This window comes from Danio aesculapii, chromosome 18 (genome assembly GCF_903798145.1).
Source record: "Danio aesculapii chromosome 18, fDanAes4.1, whole genome shotgun sequence".
Classification (NCBI taxonomy): domain Eukaryota; kingdom Metazoa; phylum Chordata; class Actinopteri; order Cypriniformes; family Danionidae; genus Danio; species Danio aesculapii.
This window is the reverse complement of record NC_079452.1, coordinates 39132903-39156904: the sequence shown is the minus strand read 5'-3', so window position 1 is coordinate 39156904 and position 24002 is coordinate 39132903. Positions and strand designations below refer to the sequence as shown.

Genomic DNA, 24002 nt, shown 5'->3' with positions numbered 1-24002 from the left:
GCAAAACATAAAAGTAATAATAATAAATACATGTAATAATAGCATAATTTTTTATATACGTTTTAATATTATTATTGTTAATAACAATAATCATAATAATAACATCTAATATTATATTAATATTATATTATATTTAATATTATATTATTATATTTGTGTTCATTTAAAAAAATATGGTATTTTATCAAATTAACAGTAAAAACTAATTCATAAGGTTAAAATTTGATAAACAAAATAAAAGGTCAGATAATAATAATAATAATAATAATAATAATAATAATAATAATAATAATAATAATAATAATAATTGCATAAAGTGTTTTTTATTTATTTTTTTTTTTATTTATTTGACATTTTGACAGTGACTAATAATAACCCGTTTTTGTAGCTTACATTCAGTGAAAGGACTTTGAGGAGAAAGCTTGCATTATAACTACATACTCACACATATAAAACCACAAGAAAAAAAATCTAAAGCGGTGACTAGTGCAGCAGCAGATGTGTGACATTAGGTGTAAATCTCACATGGCCTATGTTTATGTCTTCCTCCAGATCCGTTACATCTCTCAAACGCAGGGCTTGCCAGCAGAGTATCTGTTAAGTGCAGGGACGAAAACAACCAGGTTTTTCAACAGAGACCCTGACTCCACCTATCCTCTATGGAGACTGAAGGTAAACTCTGTCATTCTCTTTAACACGTCCTCAATCTGTCTCTGACATGGATTACAAATGATATACAGTGTTGTTGTTTTTTCTCTAAAGTAGGGATGCCAAATATTAATCAATGATCCTTTATAGGACACTCATAGAAATTTTCATTGGATAAACCTAAAAGTTACTAAAGGTTACTGTAAGACTTTTGAACTTTTATGACTTATGAAAAAATATTATTATTGTAATCAATGTCAATGAAGTTACCATATATGGTTTTTCGGCCAATGAAGGATAAATGATGGTTGGTTTAGGGTATATACAGTGCTCAGCATAATTGAGTACACCCCATTTTGAAAATGAATATTTTTATCCATTTCTCAGTAAATATGGGTAATATATATTGGTGCATTTTAACAAAACAGATTTATTAAACAGATAAATTTATTAAAATAATATTTTAGTCACCGAACACCTTTAGAAATTAAAAGAATGTACAATTAAATTACAACCTACAAAATTTCAACAATGTTTTATATATTTTGTTTCTCTTGATTTTTGCTATTTTGTATTTAATATTTTTCTAGAACATATAAATTTGCGCTACTGATTTTTTAACCATTACTGTAAGTTATTTTGTTAGATCAGCTCCAGATTTGGCTTCAGTAATGATTAAACTAATGTATATGCACAAATATAATATTGTAAAGCTTCCTTTAGAAAACATTCATTTAAATAAGAGATTTGAGGGGGGTGTACTCATATATGCTGAGCACTGTGTATGTGTGTCTGTGTATGTGTGTATTTTGTGTGTTGTTTTGCTCCATTATCAGATTGATTAATTATCTTAAATGGATTAGCATATCATCTAACTCAGCTGGTATATTTAGCTCGTTAAGTTAAATAAAAATTGAGAAATTTTATCCATGTGAGTGGGCTAATAAGTTATAACTTAATGGAATAGGACATACTTAATATGTTTTAACATACTACGCACATTCATTAGTAAATGTTGACCATTTCACATTTCACACTCCAGATATTCATTAAAATCCATTCATTAATATATGTACAGTAACACAAACACTTTGCCAGTGTGTACATGTACGATGCTGTGGACACATTGTGTATAAATCATTTCATTCAATCAATTAAATCTTTTAAATTGTTCATTTATTATTAGCTATCTTATTAGCATTTTATTAACAGTTAAAAAAGAAAAAGAAGAAAAGAGAATGCTTGCATTTTGAGTTAGAATTGCATTCTTACATTCTTAAAGGGACAGTTCACCCAAAAATGAAATCTCAGTCATCATTTACTCACTTTTAACTTGTCACAAACCTATTTGAGTTTATTTCTACTGCTTAACAAAAAAATAATGTATATATTTTGAAGAATGATAAAAACTATTAACTACTGATCTCCATATTATTTGTTTTTCTCTTATGGGTGTCAGTGGTAAGCAGTTTACATCATTCTTCAAAGTATCTTCTTTTGTGTTAAAACAAACACGTGAGGGTGTGTAAATCAGTGAGTACATTTTTTATTTTTGTGTGAATTATCATTTTAAGGTTAAATATGCATCAATTAATTACATTTAACATGACTATTGATTATGGGAATTTGTGGAAATTGTCATTTCCTCTTAACTAATGTGTCTGCAACACACTGTAAACAGACCGAGAGGCTCATGTGAGCTGAATGAGTTTTATGTTAGAGGACTTGGCAACCGGAGCGATGTGGGATAAATCCTGCTTAACGTCCCGTTTCCATTCTTCTTCTCTTTTGTCTCTCTCCACATTCCCCCATCCGTACCGTGCCGGTGGCTGCTTGCCCACAGTCAATAGAGTTTTCTCTTCAGATTAACTTTCTGTGAACTTCACAAAGCTTCACATGGGGAAACTTTGATGTTATTGAACCCCAATGATCCTGCAAGTTTCATTCCCAACCCCCCAAATAAATATATAATACATATCCAATAAAACTACAAAAAAGTTTCTTTCCTGCGTAGTCAATAACCCCATAAACTTTTTTTGGCCCATATTGCTCAAATCTGACTGTAGAAATACTCTACTCAGAGTCAAGTACTTCCCAAAGATAAGGTTTTGTCTTTTAGAGTTCAGCAATTTTGAAGTTCTCAGTTACTTCATGAATTATACAGTAAAGTTTTTTTTTTTTTTTACATTTTTTTAACTTAAATCATGTATTTATTTATTTATTTATTATGTATTTATGCCTGTTTATCGTTTTTGTTTTAATTATTTTGATACATCAAGTATTTAATTTTTTTTATTTATATGCCTGTTTATTATTTTAATTTGAATTATTTTGGTACATCAAGTATTTGTTTGTTTATTTATTTTTATATGCCTGTTTATTATTTTTGTTTAAATTATTTTGGTACATCAAGTATTTATTTATTTATTTATTTATTTATTTATTTATGCCTGTTTATTTTTATATGCCTGTTTATTATTTTAATTTTAATTATTTTGGTACATCAAGTATTTGTTTGTTTGTTTATTTATTTATTTTTATATGCCTGTTTATTTTTTGCTTTAATTATTTTGATACATCAAGTATATATATATTTTTAATTTATATGCCTGTTTACTATTTTAATTTTAATTATTTTGGTACATCAAGTATTTGTTTATTTATTTATTTATTTATTTTTATATGCCTGTTTATTTTTTTGTTTTAATTATTTTGATACATCAAGTATTTAAATTTTTTATTTATTTATATACCTGTTTATTATTTTTATTTTCATTATTTTGGTACATCAAGTATTTATTTATTTTTATATGCCTGTATAGTGTTTATTATTTTTGTTTTCATTATTTTGGTACATCAATTATTCATTCATTCAATTATTCATTTATTCATTTTATATGCCTGGTGTATGGTGTTTATTATTTTTGTTTTAATTATTTTGATACATCAGGTTTTTATTTTTGTTTTTAATATTAGTTGAAGTTTATTTATTAAATGTTAGTATGGTTTTATTAATGTTTGTACTAATTATTTTAATATATCAAGTATTTCAATATATGTTTAAATTTTTCTGTAGCATTCATTAGTTTTCGTATTGATCATTACCATTTTAATAAATTCAATATTTTCTGTTTTGTTTTTAATTTTAGTAAAACCCTTTTTATTTAAATGTTGTTTTCATTAAACCTTTTAATAATTTTGCAATAATTATTTGGTATGTCATGTACAACTTTTAACTCATATTTATTGATTTCTGTATTAAATATGTTAGTATGACTAGTTAAACTAAGTAAAAGAAGTATTTCATTAGTAACAAGCTGAAAAAATAAGTGTAGTTTTAAATATTTCATTTAATGCATGCAATGTTATTGTATTATAGCATTATTTAATGCATTTTATATTTTCTGTTTTGTTTTTAATTTTAGTGAAACATTTTTTATGTATAAAAAAACCATTTCTGTATAGCTTTCGTTAATTTTACAATAATTATTTGGTAGTCATGTTAAACTTTTAATATACAGTTGAAGTCAGAATTATTAGCCCCCCCCTGTATTTTTCCCCCAATTTCTGTTAAACAGAAAGAAAAATCTTTCACACATTTCTAAACATAATAGTTTTATCTGTAGACAATTTTTACAAAATTTAAAACTGCTTTTATATAAAACAGAGAAGACTTTCTCCAGGAGAAAAAATATTTTAGGAAATACTGTGAAAAATTCCTTTCTCTGTTAAACATCATTTGGGAAATAATAGAAAAAGAAATCATTTCTAATAACTTTAACTTCGTCTGTATATTTATCGATTTTTGTATGAACTATTTTGATATGTCTAGTCAAACTAAATAAAGAAGTACTTCATTCATAACAAGCTGAAAAAATAAGATTAGTTTTACAGTATATATTTAATTTAATTCACATTAAAAAAAAGAATTTTTAGTTTTAATATTGATATATAATATTAGTTTAAAACACTCTTTCAGTCGGCACCAATGGCATAGGGCTTAGTGCGGAATGCACTCCGGTGTTCACGACAACCCGAGTTTAATTCCCACCTCGAGGTTCTATGCCGATCCTTCCCCTCTCTCTGCTCCCCATGCTTTCCTGTCTATATTCTCAACTGTCCCCTCAATTAAAGGTGAAAACCACCCAAAAAACATTATCTTTCTAGACAAACAAAAAGTAAACATTTCAAATGACAGCTGTGAATAAATGAAAGTTTCTTGTTCATGTTCTTGATTTCAAATCTATGTTGCTATTGTTTGGCGAACATTTTAAAGCACTGACCACAAATTCACCAAGATACTGTTGACAATATAATTCTGTTTGAATCCTCAGACCCCCGAGGACCACGAGGCAGAGACGGGCATCAAATCTAAAGAGGCTCGCAAGTACATCTTCAACTGCCTGGATGATATGGCGCAGGTAGGAGTTTCGTACCTTTGTTCTTCAGCTCTCCAAGAAATCTGGCTCATGGCTAATAATAACCTCCCTCACCCTCAAAAATGTTAAGTCTCCGTCTCTGTGTGGAGAGTTTCCAGCAACACTCGCACCTCCGTTACACTATAAACACTGGGCTGTTACATAACTGAGGACTCCGAAAAGCACAATGGAAACTGTATCCCCTCAGGAGATGTTTAGCGATAAGATACATGACTTACGACCTTCAGTTTGATTGCGAGTTATTGAAATCAGCACGTCAGATGTCTGAACAGGCCGGGTCACGCTTTTGCCAACAATGACGCAAAGCTCAATTTGGGTTTTCCCATAAGAACCGACTACATCCTGGTTCATCAGATAAAAATGGCTGATCTAATTTACTAGAGATTGAAATAAATGGATGGAAAATGCTTAATCTGTGATGTATTAATGGGCGTGTCTTTCCCAAACGCCTTGTTTTAGAAGAATTACATCAGAACTACAGGCTCCTTTTCAGGTCAGTGTCTCTGCTGTTTTGGTCTGAGTACTGACTAACGCTGTAGTCTATAGTGTATGATTAGGTTTATACTAGTGCTTAGTGCACTTTTGCATACACTAGTCTAGTACAATGCTATACCAACAAGCTGTTGTAAGATCACAGTGAGATACAAGGATGAATAAAATAAATGTTCAGTAAGCTGCTAGGATAAATCAGGCATATTAAAATAAAATAAAACATAATTATTGTTAATATTAATAATAATATAATAATAATAATAATTATAATAATAATTATTATTATTATAAGTCATTCATTTAATTTCCTTCAGCTTAGTCCCTTTATTCATCAGGGGTCACCACAGCGGAATGAACCGCCAACTTATCCAGCATACGTTTTACACAGCGGATGCCCTTCCAGCTGCAACCCACTACTGGGAAACATCCATACACACTCATTCACACACACATTCACACACTATGGTCAATTTAGCCTATTCAGTTTACCTATAGCGCATGTCTTTGAGCTGTGGGGGAAACCAGAGTACCCGGAGGAAACCCACACTAATACGGGGAGATCATGCAAACTCCATACTGAAATGCCAACTGGCCCAGCTGGGACTGGAATCAGCGACCTTCTTTCTGTGAGACGACAGTGCTAACCACTGAGCTATTGTGTCGCCCCAATAATAAAAATAACACTTTTATTTAGTTATATATTTACTTTTTTGTTTGTTTCATAATAAATTCTAATGATTTTTTTTCACTGACATCAATAGTAAGTTAGTAGTAGATGTTATTATTGTTAGCAGCAGTGAAAGTTGTAGTGGAAATTATTATTAATTTTACAAAATATGATGAAATTCTCGCAAACAAGCAAGGACAAAAATAAGCGAGCATTTTATGTTTGTTTTATAATCAGTTATAACATCAACAATATTAATATAAAATTAAACTATCATTTCATAATAAAATATAATAAAAGTATTATTATTTATTAAAAAAAGAAAAATGTTTGCAGTCGTTATTTATTTATATAATAGTAAATCTGAATTTAATATGGGGAAAAGTAATAATAGCAAGATATAATAGGCATTAATATCAATAATTATGAATATTATTGTTTTATGATGGTGATTATAATATTTTATATCATCCAAAAGTCGCAAGCAAACAAGCAAAAATAAGTTATGATTGTCTTTATTATATATTACTTCTTAATTAAGTTTATTTTTTATTACTTATTCATTTATTACTTATTCATTTATTAATATTACTTTCTTTTATTAATTTTATTACATTTATTTATTTAATAATAATTATTATTATTCATTCATTCATTCATTTTCTTTTCGGCTTAGTTCCTTTATTAATCCGGGGTCGCCACAACGGAATGAATCGCCAACTTTTCCAGCACATGTTTTATGCAGCGGATGCCCTTCCAGTTGCAACCCATTTCTGGGAACCATCCATACACACTCACTCACACTATGGACAATTTAGCCTTCCCAATTCACCTGTACCACATGTCCTTGGACTGTGGGGGAAACCGGAGCACCCGGAGGAAACCCACGTGAACGCAGGGAGAACATGCAGAAACGCCAACTGACCCAGCCGAGGCTCGAACCAGTGACCTTCTTGCTGTGAGGCGACAGCACTACCTACTGCACCACTGCGTCGCCATAATTATCATTTATTTAAATAAATATATATTTTTTGTAGTAGAAGTATGTAAAAATATATATGCCAAAGTTACAAACAAGGAAAAAAGTTGTAATTATTTACAACTTGTAATTATATATTATTACATTCATTCTATTTAATTTGATTTAATTTAATTTAATTTAATGTAATTTTATTTTATTTTATTTTATTTTATTTTATTTTATTTTATTTTATTTTATTTTATTTTATTTTATTTTATTTTATTTTATTTTATTTCAGTTTAGTTTAGTTTAGTTTATTTTTTTCAGTAATTTTTTTACAATATCATCCCAAAGTTGTAAACAATGAAAAATTATTTAAGGTTGTCTTTATTATTATTTAAATTATTACTTAAATTAAGTCATTATATCTTTTGAACCTATGACTGAGAGAGAGAGAAAGAGAGAGAGAGAGAGAGCATGTGTGTGCAGTGCATGCTGTCTCCGTAATCTGCACCCGTCTTTATATTGTTGCAGCACTGGTGAATCGAGCTCATTTAAATCTAGCAGTCAGATGTGAAACAGAGAGCAAGAAGAATGATTGTTCTGGGTTTCATCATCTTCAGCAGACAGTTCACTAACTGTGCTTTCTGCAGGATTTGTGTACAGCAGCTCTGCAGTCGCCTGTGCATCATATTCCGCATCCTCAGTGATTATTTCAGAGATTTTCTGTTTATCATGCAGCAGGGTGATGGACTGAAATAGCATGCATGAATTGCGGCGCTGACTGCTTTATCTGATAGCTCGGGGAGGTTTCGGACACAGATAAACAGCTTGGCACTATGAAAAACATGTTACCCTTCTGTGACAGAGATGCCCAATAATAATAATAAAAAAAGCTCTGCTGCACTGCATTTCACCTCTGGCAAAACAGCGTGTTTCTACAAATACAGCCGCTTTTATGTCCCACAGCTGATTTTTGTAAACAGACTTGAACTTTTCTTTGATACATCGAGGTCATATTAAAATCTTGGAAACTTTTTTCCATTTCTACTTCATTTATATTTGATTATTGAAATATAGTATTGTAGTTGTTTTCATATTACATTTATTTAATGTTATTTATAATAAATAATAATTACTATTATATTATATTATATTATATTATATTATATTATATTATATTATATTATATTATATTATATTATATCATTTTATATTATATTATATTATATTATATTATATTATATTATATTATATTATATTATATTATATTATATTATATTTTATTATATTATTTCTATTTATCTAAGTCAGTGTTTCCCAACCCTGTTCTTGAAGGCACACCAACAGTACACATTTTCAACCTCTCCCTAATCCAACACACCTGAAATCAACTCACCAGAACATTAAGGGAGACATCCAAAATATGTTCTGTTGGTGTGCCTCCAGGAACAGGGTTGGGAAACACTGATCTAAGTAATGCATGTCGTTATTATACTTGTTTGTTATTATTTTGATAAATATTTAGGCTTTTTTACTAATTTCAGTGTATACTTATTTCATATATTATCACCATAATTGCACATTTATTCTACTTTTCTTAATTTATATAAATTTAACCATTTATTAATTACAAAAAAGTTATTTATTTCATATTATTTTAATGTCATTATTTTATATTATTGTCAAGTGGATTAGTAATTGTGGCATTCATTATTAATTTGATATTTTTTTGTTAATTAGAATTAGTTAGTTAATTAATTAGTTATTTATGTCATATTATATTATTGTCTTACTAATATGCAAGTTTATTATTCTATTTTATTTGTGTTTGTGTAATTTATTATTAATTTTATTATGTTTTGTTAATTACTAAAGTTATTAATTTCAAATTATATTATTGTCTTAATATTATGCAAGTTTATTATGCTATTTTATTTGTTTTTATTTAATTTATTATTAATTTTATCATTTTGTAGCTAATCAGAAAAGGTATTAATTTCATATTATATTATTGTCATACTATTACACAAGTTTATAATGCAGTTAAATTTGTTTCTGTGTCATTTTTTAAAATAATTTTATAATTTTTTTGTTAATTAGAAATGTTATTTATTCAATTTTATATTATTGTCTTATTAATATGCACGTTAATCATGCAATTTTATTTTAGTTTGTTAAATTTATTAGTAATTTTATAATTTTTTGTTAATTAGAAAAGTTATTTATTTCATATTATATCATTTTCATATTATTACACACGTTTATAATGCAATTTTATTTGTTTGTGTAATTTTTTATAAATGTTATAATTTTTAGTTAATTACAAAAGTTCTTTATTTCATATTATATTATTGTCATAGTATTACACAAGTAAATTCTTCAATTGCATGTGTGTTTGTGTCTATTAATAATACATTTATAAGTTTTTAGTTAATTACTTTAATTTATTATTTCTTTATTATTAATTCATTATTATCCAAGTTTATTCTTCACTTGTATGTGTATTTGTGTAATTTCTTATTAATTAGATTTTTTTTGTTAATTATACAAAAGGTATTTATTTCATATTATATTATTGTCTTATTATTATGCAAGGTTGTTCTTCTATTTTATTTGTGTTTGTGTAATTAAATGTAATGGATAGAAGATATATATTTGCCATATATTACATTTATTAATTACTATATTATTGCAATTAAATCACAATGCATTTTATTTACACTCATACACACACTAAATATGTAAATACATTTTAAAAAGTATTGTGATGTAATAGCAGTTTACTAACAATTCATTTTTGATTTTTATAACTGTAAGATTTATATCTCTCAAACTCTCTTAGACGTAAAAACCTTTTAAAGGTGAAGGAGCTAGATTGTGTCTCTGATTTTGAGATCATCAGGCAGATGGGAATATGTGACCCGGCATCTAAAACTTTCCTAAGAGACTCTCTGAATAGCTGTAAATTCGAGGGCAAATATTTGGAAAACACGAGAAAGGTTATGGCTATCCTCTGAGAAATGACTGGCAGACCTGTGTATATTAATAGAGCTGTACACGTCAAGCACTGCGGGAGTTCTTCCACACAAATACGCACATGCATTATTTACCAGAGCTGTTGTTGGATCTGTACGTAAGATATGTACGTTGGATCAGAAAAAAACAGCTGACAGATTTCTTCATCCACAGACCACCAGGCTTGTAATGTACACACATTCACTTCCTATGGATGTTTGATTCTGCAATTATGGCTGCTAGTTTTCTCAATTCCTGAATTCAATAGCACAGTCCAGCGTATCCACAAATAAACTGCTTTACACTAAATGCTGATTTTTTTCTTTTAGAATTTTGTTTGCTGATTTATAGAGCCTAGCAGGGTTAAACGATGTATTAAAATTTAAACAGTAATTTACAGAATAAATCATTATGCTTTTTTGTATTGATTGTATGATTTACTCAAACACATACAGTGTTACTATATGTTACTGTTACTGTAAACCGTAAAATCAGAGTGTGTGTGTAATTTATACCGTATAATATTTATTATAACATGTAGAATATTTATTACTATTTATTTTTTTACAACCAGCAACCTTCTTTGCTATTAATTTAATATATTTTGCATTAAGGGCGACACAGTGGCGCAGTGGCTAGCACGATCGCATCAGTTGTCATTTGGCATTTCTGTGTGGAGTTTGCATGTTCTCCCCGTGTTGGCGTAAGTTTCCTCCACAAGTCCAAAGACATGCGGTATATGTGATCTTTTTTGGCTTAGTCCCTTTATTAATCTGGGGTCACCACAGCGGAATGAACCACCAACATATCCAGCATATGTTTTACGGAGTGGATGCCCTTCCAGCTGCAACCCATCACTAGGAAACACCCACACACTCTCATCCACACACACATACACTACGGACAATTTAGCTTACCCAGTTCACCTTTAGCGCATGTCTTTGGATTTGTGGGGGAAACCGGAGCAGCCGGAGGAAACCCACACGAACACGGCAAGGACATTTCACAGTAAAATTTTTCCAAATTTTCAATTTTCAGACAAATTTTCACAGTATGTCTAATAATATTTTTTCTTCTGGAGAAAGTCTTATTTGTTTTATTTCGGCTAGAATAAAAGCTGTTTTAAATTTTTTAAGAACCACTTTAAGGTTTTAAGGTTTTTTTTACTGTCTACAGAACAAACCATCATTATACAATAACTTGCTTAATTACCCTAACCTGCCTAGTTAACCTAATTAACCTAGTTAAGCCTTTAAATGTCACTTTAAGCTGTATAGAAGTGTCTTGAAAAATATCTAGTCAAATATTATTTACTGTCATCATGGCAAAGATACAATAAATCAGTTATCAGAGATGAGTTATTAAAACTATTATGTTTAGAAATGTGTTGAAAAAAATCTTCTCTCAGTTAAACAGAAATTGGGGGAAAAAAAATTAACGGGGGCTAAAAATTCAGGGGGGCTAATTATTCTGACTTCAACTGTATACGGCTATATGAAGAGAGAATTATGAGTAGGGTGGGATGGCATTCCTACCTGTAAATGTGCGTTTCATGTCAAATACGAAAGTGAAAGCATACTGAACTATTAACCAGAGCTGTTTATCCGTTAGGAAAATTCACCGAACAGCAGTCTTGGTTTATCTGTTATTTCTCTCTATAATGTAAAGCCAATAATACATAATACTAGCAAAGGCTATGAATGAGAAAGTCTTACCTCTGATTTATATCTGGTGACGATGTCTGTGGGTGTCACTATTCAAAATAAAAGTGCAGCTTTTCACTTATAATGTCTTACAGCTCATCGCCATAAATTAAAATAAGGATGCATAACAGCTGAGCGGGTATCTGCAAAATAAATCCTGAAACTCTGACCAATGTAAGGAGAGTTTACTCGCGTGTGACTTGTTTTAGCTATTTAGGTTTAGAAACTTTGCCGTGTGAAAGCAAACCACACCAAGAACACAAAGCAACATTGTGACAATTTTAATCCCTGTTTCGGAACAAAAGAATCGATTCACGGGTGTGAAAGCACCCTTAAATTATGTGCAAAAACCTTTTGTTTTGGATGCGATTAATAAGCACTACTTAATTTTTTAGGCTTTACGGTTTTATTGCTGAATGATAAGTTTATTAAATTAATCCAAAATTTGAGAAATTCTATGACACAGATTCTGTGTTGACGTACATCAGGATAAGAAAACAAACCATGTTTAAGAATCCCTAAAGCACGTCTCAGTATATCAGTCATGATGTTTCTGACTCTTGGTCTCTGTTTTGTGCGGTCTGCAGGTGAATATGACCACAGACCTGGAAGGCAGCGACATGTTGGCAGAGAAGGCAGACAGAAGAGAGTTCATTGACCTGCTGACCAAAATGCTGACCATCGACGCAGACAAGAGAATAACACCCATCGAGACCCTCAACCACCCCTTCGTCACAATGACACACTTGCTGGACTTCCCTCACAGCACACAGTCAGTTTTAATGAAGTTGTGATGTTTGTTTAATTAAATAGATTATGTATAAATCGCTGACCTAGTGTTTTTGGATTGTTGCAGTGTCAAATCCTGCTTCCAGAACATGGAGATTTGCAAGCGTCGGGTGAACATGTACGATACAGTCAATCAGAGCAAGACCCCCTTTATAACACATGTAGCCCCCAGCACCTCGACCAATCTCACCATGACCTTCAACAACCAGCTGAACACTGTGCATAGCCAGGTCAGTATTCACCAGTGCTGTCAAGTAACAAATTAAAAACAAACACTCAAATGACTGTAATTGAGTAGGTTTTCACAGGAATTGAGTAGTTTTAAAAATATAAACTTTGACTTATGACTTGAAAACATTTTTAGTGCCACTTTACGCCACTATTTCCCTTCAACCTGCAGTCGCTGCTTCATTTTTTTCATATTTTGTCTATGGTGATTGGCTGAAGTAGAATCAGTCCTGTGATTCCCGTCCAAACAAATCGCACGTAGAAAAATTGCAGCATACAGAACAACCTCAAGACACAGAAGACACAAAATCGTTGCTGATTATTAGAGACTGTTTAGACCGCATGTCACTGATGAGAAGATGACAGATGCCTACTGTATGATGACTGAAAATGCCAAATGGCCTTAAACTATAATTAAATGCACTACAGAATGTTACGTTTTCACACGCACAAATTGAATGTAAACACATTAGCCTTTCACAGTGTAATACTCACTACTCGGGAGGGCTACTCTTTACTCATACTTTGAGTTATTTTTACAACAGAGACTTCTACTCTACTTGCATGATTGTATGATACACCCCAAATTAAAAAACAGTCTTTATTTGCTCATTGTGAAACTGTCCACTCTCTGGTTGCCAACATACTTCAAATGATCTAATTATATAATTTTGGAAGATTTCAATTAACTGAGCATCTTTCTGCTTACTAAAATGTAAATAAAATTCTATTAAAATAGAGGCAGAACAATCAAAGAAACAATTAAAAAGTTGAAGTCAGAATTATTAGCCCCCCTCTGAATTTTTTTTCTTTTTTCAAATATTTCCCAAATAATGTTTAACAGAGCAAAGAATTTTTCACAGTATGTCTGATAATATTTTTTCTTCTGGAGAAAGTCCTATTTGTGTTATTTTGGCTAGAATAAATGTATTTTAAACCATTTTATGATCAGAATTTTTAGCCCCTTTAACTATATATATTCTTCAATAGTCTACAGAACAAACCATCATTAAAAAATAATTGCCTAATTACCCTAACCTGCCTAGTTAACCTAATTAATCTAGTTAAGCCTTAAAATGTCACTTTAAGCTGTATAGAAGTGTCTTGAAAAATATCTAGTCAAATATTTTTTACTGTCATCATGACAAATATAAAATAAATCAGATATTAGAAATGAGTTATTAAACTATTATGTTCAGAAATGTGTTGAGAAAATCTTCTCCGTTAAACAGAAATTGGGGGGCTAATAATTCTGACTTCACCTGTACTTGAAAAAACAATCAACTTAATTTTAACATAAAATATATGTGTGATAAACACACTTACATAGAAACTATACATAAATATGCTACATTGATATTTAAATATATAATTTGTATCATATACATATATATATTTTAAATGTAAATATAAACAAACATTTAATCAAATATGTGCATGCATGCATGTATTTATATATACATAATACTCTACTTGCATGATTATATGATGCATTCCGCATTAAAAAATAGTCTTCATTTGCTCATTGTGAAACTGTCCACTCTCTGGTTATCAACACACTTTAAATAATCTAGTTATAACATTTTGGAAGGTTTCAATTAACTGGGTATGCTTTTGATAAATACATTTATTTTAGCAATTAGAATTTAGCTAAAAAAAAAATGTAAAAAACAAACAAACAAACAAACTTGCAATCTAGAAAAATAAAATGTATGAAATAATTAATAATTAATTATACAAATATGAAGTAAAACAGAAAAGGATTTAATAGGGCATTGTATATTTTATATACAATAATTATACACTGCAGTATTGTAAATTATCAAATGTATTTTAGAAAGAAGATAAAAATATAATTATTTAAATAAAAAAATGAAATGACTAGAATTGTATTTAAATAAATTTAAAATAAATATTTACAAATAATTAAGCCATAGACCGAACATTTAAGCATTTGAAAAGGTTTTTTTAAATGTCATGTTAAACCAGATAATAAAGTAATTTACATGTTTATAGTATATAAATAATTACTTATAAATTAAAAACAAGCAAAAATAAAATAATTATCTTCATCAGAGAAAGCAAACATATCCTCGTGGATGCAAAAATGCTTTGCTATAAAACAAGACAAGATTAATAAAAGAAAAAAAAATTTAAATCCAGCATAAGGACCAGCTTCTTTATTGAACACTATTGCATATAAAACTAAATGTTTCTTCATGCTTGCTACGATATAAGGTCTTTTAATGCAAATGAAACCTCAAATCTACAGCTAGGTCAGAGCCCACACAACGACAAGCCATATGCTAATAAAAACCTTACTTTCAATTGCAACCTAAGCCCTCTCTGATCTCTAGTTCCCTTAATTTCCCCTTAAAGCCACAGATAATTAATTACACTACATGCACAGACTCATTAGCAGCGGGACAATCCAAAGAAATTAGTGTAGCATTGGCCCATTGACCACTGGCAGTATCGGATGGCTTCCTTCAGTGGACAGAACACCAGTCATATCATGAGCCATTTAGGCTGTGTATGTGTGTGTGTGTGTCTGCTTGTTTTTATATCCCGGTGGGGACCTAATCCTTTATGCACACAGACACATGGGGACTTGTGTCACTATAGGGACCAAAATTGAAGTCTTCACAGGTAGACATGTTGGTAAATCATACAGAATAAAGTATTTTGAAAATGTAAAATGCAGAATGTTTCCTGTGAGGGTTGGCTTTGGGGCTAGGATTAGGTGTTAGGTTATACTTTAAGAAATAGAGGTACAGAAGCTGTTACTGGGGCGGTACTTTTTCAAAAAGTACATTTTTGTACTTTACAGCTGCACATTAGTACCTATGAGGTTCACTTTTGTACAGATTTGTACTTTTTAGGTATTAATATGCCCCTTTAAAGGGCCACGAAACCCTCGTCTCAGCAGGTGTTTTCACACCTCTAGTTTGAAAAAAGCCAGGAAAGTGGGTGAGTCAAGCTTTGTTTAGGTTGGAGTGTCGAGTGGTGAAAGAGGAAAGGGTTTGCATGAAAAGGGGAATTTTATTAAGTGAACTACAGCTGATTTTCACAGCAGCAAAACAAACACAGACGTAGGGGAGATAGATAGTAACTGCGTTTACATGGACATCAGTAATCAAATCATTTGCCTTAATCTGAATAAGACAATATTATGATTATGGTGTTTACATGAGTTGCTTTTTGAATGTTCCTTTCATGATCCCGTTTCACATGTTATAGCACAATGTGATTAACGTCATTGTGTCACTGCACTACGCACTTCCTCTGGAGTTTCATGTCATTTCGGGTGTTTCATTCCTAATTTGTGGACTATAACTGCAGTTCGGAACTTTCACTTTCATTCAGGAACATTTCATGCATTGATGTTGGATGCGAAGATCTACTGGAAGAGTGTTGTTTTAATGGAATTTTTGATACCAGCGGATCTTTCACTCCATAATATTGTAGTAAAATTAACATACTAAAAAACTTAGCAACTAAATCATTTTGACTAAGATATGTCTTTAAAAACTGAAAGAGTGCTGCTGACGATACTAACTAACTCATCAGAATAAACATAAACAAAACAACATTGATCACACACTTACCAAATCCATAGAGACGGGACAATCAACACAAACTGGTACAGTGTCTTTTTGTAAAAGAAGACAAGTGGCAAATCCAGATTTTACCATTTCCAGATGCAAAAATGTTCCTTACAAACATATTTTTGTCGCGTGTTAGCAGATCACTGTAATCCACACATGTCCACACGCAATCGGTTCTCTTATTGCAAGAAAAATGGAAACAAAACCTTCGTTGCAGCACATTTATAAACACAACACTGATGACTCTTGTCTCCAAACAATTCTTCTTCCACTTTTTTTACGGTTGGCAAAACAACGTGGCGTCTCTCTGAACGCTGTTACAGGTAAAAACAGTCTTCGAAGCTATATCATGCATATTAATGAAGTTGCACCTCATTCACATTTAAGCGCGCTGATTGGTTCAAGCCAAGTCTTTCTCATGAATTAATGCTGAAAACTCAAACACGTCATGTTGTACCGGCTGGTACAGACATCCAGCTTGATGCTGGAATTTACACAATTATCTCATGGCCGTTATGTAGCTTCTAAGTTTCTTTTCAAACCAGAAGAACAAATTTACTCAAATTTTTAGTGAAATATATGTGTCCTAATAGTGTTTTTAGCAACGTGGGACATATGTATGACTGTCAACAGCTCAAAAAATACGTTTTGGTGTTTCATGACCCTGTTGAACTGGAACAAAAAAATCAGCTTTTGAAAGGTGCCGCCCCAGTGACAGATTGTGTCCCTTTGTTTCTGAGAGTGTAGGGGGATAGACTATACGGTTTGTATTGTAGAAACATCATTACGTCTGTGAGAGTCCCCACTGGGATATAGGAACAAGTCTGTTAGTGTGTGTGCGAGTGTGTTTGCGCGAATGTGTGTGTCCAGCCTTGCAGCCCTCTGTCACAATGTGCTGATTAACAACATGACAGCCTCCACTTCCTGCTTGGCTTGCATTTTAGTACTTTGCAGCCTTAAGGATTGCACCACTTTGTTTCCTTCTCTCCTTTTGTTTCCTCCTGTTTTGCCTCAGTGCAGTTTAGCTTCACCGGGGAGCGTTTGTCTAAACTGCTGACAGAGGCCCAGGCTTGAATCCCATAATGCCTTCATTTCTGACTTCTTAGATCGGCTCAAACCCGGACTTTTTCCCCCTTCGAATAAACATGTCTAAAGTCAAAAAGTCAGACGGCTGTAATGTTATAGCATTCCGGCTTCTCTCTAAGATCACGAACACTGTCTGGGGTGTGTTCGGAATGGTATAAGCTTGTGTAGCATTAGCCAGCTGTGAGGCTGAAGTGTTTATTTTGCGTGATGAATGCCACGGCGGTGTATTGATTAACTCTCTCCCCCGGTGCTCGTCGGCCTTGCTAAACGGGAAAATGAAAAATGAAAAGCCTGTACTGAATTCTCCCCATACAAACCTTAATGAAAAGTCTATAATTACTAGCGGTGGCATGAGATGAAACAGTATTGCTTTGGTAACAGATGAAAGTAAATAACACAATCCTCAATTAAACAAACAGGTTTCGATGCTGCGCCAGAATTTGGCCGCATCCTTTTTGTCTACTGTATTGTTCAGTTTGGAGCATTGAAGATCAGTGGTCTAGATTAGTGGTTACCAGCCTGGGGGTCACCAAAGATCCATAAGGGGTCATTAAAAGTTTGAAGGTTGAAAAAGATACCAGTTTTATGATATAAATTATTGACCGTTTGTTTAGTCTTTTTAACAAATTATTGAAAGTGTATTTATTACAGCATAAAGCAAAATTCTTCAAGCATTTCTGCCTTTCTTTAAGCACTACCTACTATCAGAAAGTGGATTTACATTTTCATTCCAGCTGTCTGCAGATTTTGTTCAGACCGTAGACTGGATCACGCAAAAGCAAATGTTAGACAAAAAAATAAATAAAAAATTGATTTTTGTATTTGAACATAGTAAATCTTAGTTAATAATGTTTATTTTTCATTTGTTTATGTTATTATTTTAATCATTACCTGTTGTTGCAATAATTTAAAATCTAACAATGGTCGTTAATGATTTTGACTGATAAAACATGGGTCTCTTGGTATAAAGGTTGGGAAACACTGGTGATAAATCTCATTCTACAATATTATTATTTACCTGTAGTAATGTTGTATACACAAATAAATGTATGAAGAAGAAATGGTTGAAGAGACACTCAAAATTGACATTTTATAAATTCAGCATGACAATTTAGAAAGACTTTTTACAAAGTCTTATCATTTACACGTGACCTATTCAGACTTGACCCTCGATCTTGTTGCTTTACACCTTTTTGGGTGGAATATTTTTTTATGTTGTTGATCTATTTTTTGAAATAACTAGGGATGAAATGATTAGGGATGTCCAGAACCAATCACTTGATCGGAAATCGGGCTCGATCACGCGGTTTAAGACTTGATCGGAATCGGCCATTAATTCCCCATTAGGTCTCGAATATATACAGTTGAAGTCAGAATTATTAGCCTCCTTTGGAATTTTTCTTCTTTTTAAAATATTTCCCAAATGATGTTTAACAGAGCAAGGAAATTTTCACAGTATGTCTGATAATATTTTTTTTCTTCTGGAGAAAGTCTTATTTTATTTATTTATTTATTTTTGGCTGGATAAAAAGCAATTTTTCTTTAAAAAAAACATTTTAAGGTCAAAATTATTAGCCCCTTTAAGCAATTTTATATATATATATATATATCTATATATATATATAACAGAAACAGCAACGCATGCGGCATGACATCACTTTGTTGCAGACACGCTATTGGTTAAATGCCGGCAAAGTAGGGCACAGAGGCAGCTTGAAGCTGAAAGCGTGAGTATGTCTGCTGTCTGGAGGTATTATAATGTTGATGACGACAACATTGCCATAGCAAACTGTGAGATATGTAAACTTGAAATTGCCTGCTGGGTTTTTTCAGTTGAGGTGCTATTTGTTTTTGTATTAGATTTTTTTATATTTACTGTTGCACTAAAGTCCAAAAGTGAAGAATTAATGTTATGTTTTACTTGATTGTTGAAGCTACCTCACAGAAGTGCTCTGTTTGTCAACAGTTGTTGAATGTTAAAATAAGGTGAATTTAAAAAAAAATAAGGAACATCCTGGATCTGTTTATGTATTTTAGAAGGATTGAAGTATTTTGGTATCTGTAGATACTCAAAAATCAAATGACTCGGACTCTAGGGCATGCCTAAAATGGACTGAAATCCAAGCACTGGACCATTTTTTGTAGTTTTGTAAGTGCTGAACTTGACAGGGTTTCTACACAATTTCACAAAATTCCATACTTTACAAGACCCAAATTTCCACATTTCTCTGTATTCAAGTGATGAACTGGAGAGAAACACTTATGCCAGGTGTTACGTGTTTAAGTTGTTAAAATATTAAAGAGGATGAAACGTAACATTCAGTGAGTCTACTGATGCTGGATGACAGAGAATACAACGACCACTTGTTAAGTGAAACAAATTAAGTATTTAATATTAAGTGAATGTCAGACAATGAGAGAATGCATTACAAATGTAAAGTTAAATAATTAAATTAAAGAAAATAGGAGTGTTGCCAAAACAAAGAAATAAATATAACAAAACGATCTAACTAAACCCCAACCCACTAAACTGACTAACCAAAGAAAAATGCAGAAACAAAACCGTAATCTTCAGCACGAAGCTTAACTAAACTTCATAACCTCAAACAAAATTACACATGTGGCAACGCCTCCTTAAACTAACTAACAAATAAATATCATAAACTGCTCACCTTACTAGAGTTCTCGTAAAGTACACACTGTTAGCCATTAGCAAAACACAATTCTCATATAATCCAATTCTCACAAAGATCGTTCAATTTCTCACTAGATAATACTGAGCTGCACAAGCATATCTAATAAAGTGGTCTCTTGATAAAGAGAAAACTAGAATACAGCAAATTGTAAGCAAAACATAAGCAAAACACAGATGAACAGGCTGGCCGACACAAGTGAGGAGTCTGGCTGTAAGCCAAGCGCTCCTCAAGAACAGCGCAAGCGCACGGCTTTTATACGGAGCGGACCCGGTTTTGATTGGCGTGTCGATGGTGATTGACAGCTCCTTGGACCAATGGTTGCACACCTAGAACCAGCACATGACACACAGCGGAAGAAAAAGAAGAGCACGCAAAACAGAACAAACAAAACATACGTGAAACGTAACACTTCCCCCCTCAAAAAAAATTATATACATAATTACAATGTATATAATTTACTCACTCCAACCCCCAACACTGCAAGCTCTGGATAGCGCATCAGCCATGACGTTCTCGGACCCCCTCTTGTGTTTGATCACCAGGTTATATCCCTGGGTTACCAAGGACCAACGCATCAGTCTCTGGTTATGGTTGTACATTCTACCTAAAACACTAGAGGATTATGGTCAGTAAACACAGTAACAGGAAAACCACTTGAACTCACATACACATCAAAAAACTGCAAAGACATTAACAATGCCAGTGTTTCCTTCTCAATGGTCGAATAGTTTACTTGATGCTTGTTGAACTTGCGAGAAAAATAACATACTGGATGTTCAATACCATGGGCGTCTTCTTGTATGAGCACTGCACCTGCTCCAACAGCGCTCGCATCAATCTCCAACGTAAAAGGTTTCGTGACATCTGGTGCGGCCAACACAGGTGCGCTACATAAGAGAGCTTTTATGTTTTCAAATGCCTGCTGACAATCATCAGACCATGCGAATTTGCAAGATGGACTAAGCAATGATGTTAACGGATTCGCAACGGTTGAGAAATTCTTACAGAAATTGCGATAATAACCCGCCATTCCTAAAAATCGACGCAGTTCTTTTCGCGTAGTTGGAATGGGGAATTCTGCAATGGCATTTATTTTCGCATTCACCGGTTTCACTTGACCATGACCTACCTCTTTACCTAAATATGTGACTGTAGCTTGTCCGAAATCACATTTGGCAAGATTTATCGTGAGAGATGCTTTCTCAAAACGCATGAAAACTTCCCTGAGAGTGGAAATATGATTTTCCCAGCTATGGGAATAAATCACGACATCATCCAAGTATGCATTACAATTTTCAACTCCAGCTAACACGCAGTTAATGAGTCTCTGAAATGTGGCTGGCGCGTTACGCATGCCGAAAGCCATTACGCAATATTGCATAAAATTATCCGGAGTCACAAAAGCAGACAAATCGGATGCACGAGCTGTGAGTGGTATTTGCCAGTAGCCTTTTAATAAATCTAATTTACTAACAAATATTGCTGAGCCAATATTATCCACGCAGTCTTCCATGCGTGGAAGAGGAAAACAGTCAGGAACAGTCACAGCATTAAGTTTTCTATAATCGGTGCAAAATCTAGCAGTACCGTCACTTTTCGTGACCAGTAAACACGGTGAACTCCATGGACTACAACTCGGTTTTGCCAAACCATGGTTCAGCAAATAATCAACCTCGGCTTTCATTATGGAACGTTTCGCAGCACTCACTCTGTACGCATTCTGTTTGATCGGTCTAGCAGTACCCACCTCGATGTCATGTTGCAAGACTGTAGTACAGGACGGCACATCACTGAAAAGCTTTGGAAAAGAACTGATTAACTCTTTAATGTCATTACTCTGTGAATCGGGTAGATGTAAATGAGAATCTAAGTCAGCAAGAACTTCAGAATTTGAAAGTCGAGCGCACTGTTGATATTCGTGACGCACAATCAATCCATCATCTTCAGATGAGTTAGACTCAGAATCAAGAACTTCAGATACCAGAGCAGTAGTTGAAATATCAGTTTCAGTTCCCTTTTGGTCTGTACAAATCGACTCTCTAGAGTGGTAAGCTTTCAACATGTTAATGTGACAGACACGGGACTTTTTTCGGCGATCGGGCGTGCCAATCACATAATCAGTATCACTCAATTTCTTTATCACTTTGTATGGGCCAGCAAAACGTGCAGAAAAAGCAGACCCAACAACAGGCAACAATACTAATACTTGGTCTCCTTCATTGAAATTACGCAAAACAGATGCACGGTCGAATTTCTTCTTCATAGTGGTCTGTGCGTTCAGTAAAGACTCTTTCGCTAGTGAACAAGCTTGGTGTAATCTTTCACGAAATTTGCTCACATAATCTAAAACATTCGTTTTAACACTTGTGACCGGAGAAAGTATATTCTCTTCGAGTACTTTGAGCGGTCCTCGGACGGAATGTGAAAAAATTAACTGTGCTGGGCTGAAGCCTAGACTATCCTGAACTGCCTCTCTAATAGCAAATAAAACTAAAGGTGTACCCTCATCCCAGTCTTTCTCTGTGTCCATGCAGTACTTACGAAGCATTGACTTCAACGTCTGGTGGAACCGTTCTAAAGCGCCTTGGCTCTCTGGATGATACGCACTGGCTGTTCTGTGAGAGATGTTTAAGGTCTTCAGTACTTGTGCAAAAAGTTTTGAAAGAAAATTCGTACCTTGGTCAGTTTGAACTACTCGAGGTAAACCAAATGTTGAAAAGAATTTCACTAGTGCTTTTACCACCACAGGCGCAGTGATTTTCCGTAGCGGAACAGCTTCGGGAAACCGCGTCGCCGTACACATGATAGTTAATAAGTATTGGTTTCCAGCCTTTGTCTTGGGCAGAGGACCAACACAATCAACTATAACATGTGAAAAAGGTTCACCCATAACTGGTATTGGAACAAGCGGTGCTCGTGGAATTACTTGGTTTGGCTTACCTGAAAACTGACATGCCTTGCATGTTCTACAAAACTTCGCTACATCCGACTTTAACCTAGGCCAAAAGAAATGCTTCAGAATTCGTTGGTAAGTTTTCTTAATACCTAAGTGTCCTGAAAGATCGTGATCGTGAGCCAGGGAGAGTACCATTTGCCTGTAACACAAAGGAATGACAATTTGATTTACGACTGCCCATTCATTCGTAATATCTGGACACCACTTACGCATCAGTAATCCATTGTCAATATAGAAAGCAATTTTTCTTCTATTGGCAACTTCCATCGGAACAACTAAAGAGAAGATATTGCGCAGAGAACCGTCTTCTTTTTGTGCTGCAATAATCTTTTCTCTGGTCACTTGCAATTTCAAATCACACACTGTTTCTGGAACATCGCATTTCTCATCAGTTTTGTTCTCAGTCATCAACACATCGTTCTCAAAGCTAGGTGCCATAAAAGTCGAAGCCAGATCATCCGCATCAGCGAATTTACGGGCTTGCGCTCGCGTAACGGCGCACGCAGGAAACACATTAGGATAATGTTTTATCAAATCGTCCGAATGATCAGACAACACAGGTTTCTCACACACCTCTAATACTGGCATGAATTTACCGCCAGCAAGATCATTGCCAAGAATGAAGTGTACACCGGGCACAGGTAAACTTTCACGCACACCAACTTTCACAGAGCCAGTATACAAATCAGACTGCAGGTAAATTTCATGAAG

At 33.0% G+C, this 24002-nt stretch overlaps 1 protein-coding gene across 4 annotated transcripts in view; it reads left to right on the top strand.

The window, feature by feature from the left end:
• The window catches only part of hipk2 (homeodomain interacting protein kinase 2), a 196912-nt gene that overhangs the window by 141405 nt on the left and 31505 nt on the right, over positions 1 to 24002 (top strand). For all 4 annotated transcript variants that reach the window (XM_056478300.1, XM_056478299.1, XM_056478298.1 and 1 more), the window contains exons 4-7: positions 553 to 672; positions 4983 to 5069; positions 12516 to 12700; positions 12785 to 12947. In XM_056478300.1, coding sequence (XP_056334275.1) covers positions 553 to 672; positions 4983 to 5069; positions 12516 to 12700; positions 12785 to 12947 — 555 coding nt within the window. The remainder of the gene's footprint in view (positions 1 to 552; positions 673 to 4982; positions 5070 to 12515; positions 12701 to 12784; positions 12948 to 24002) is intronic.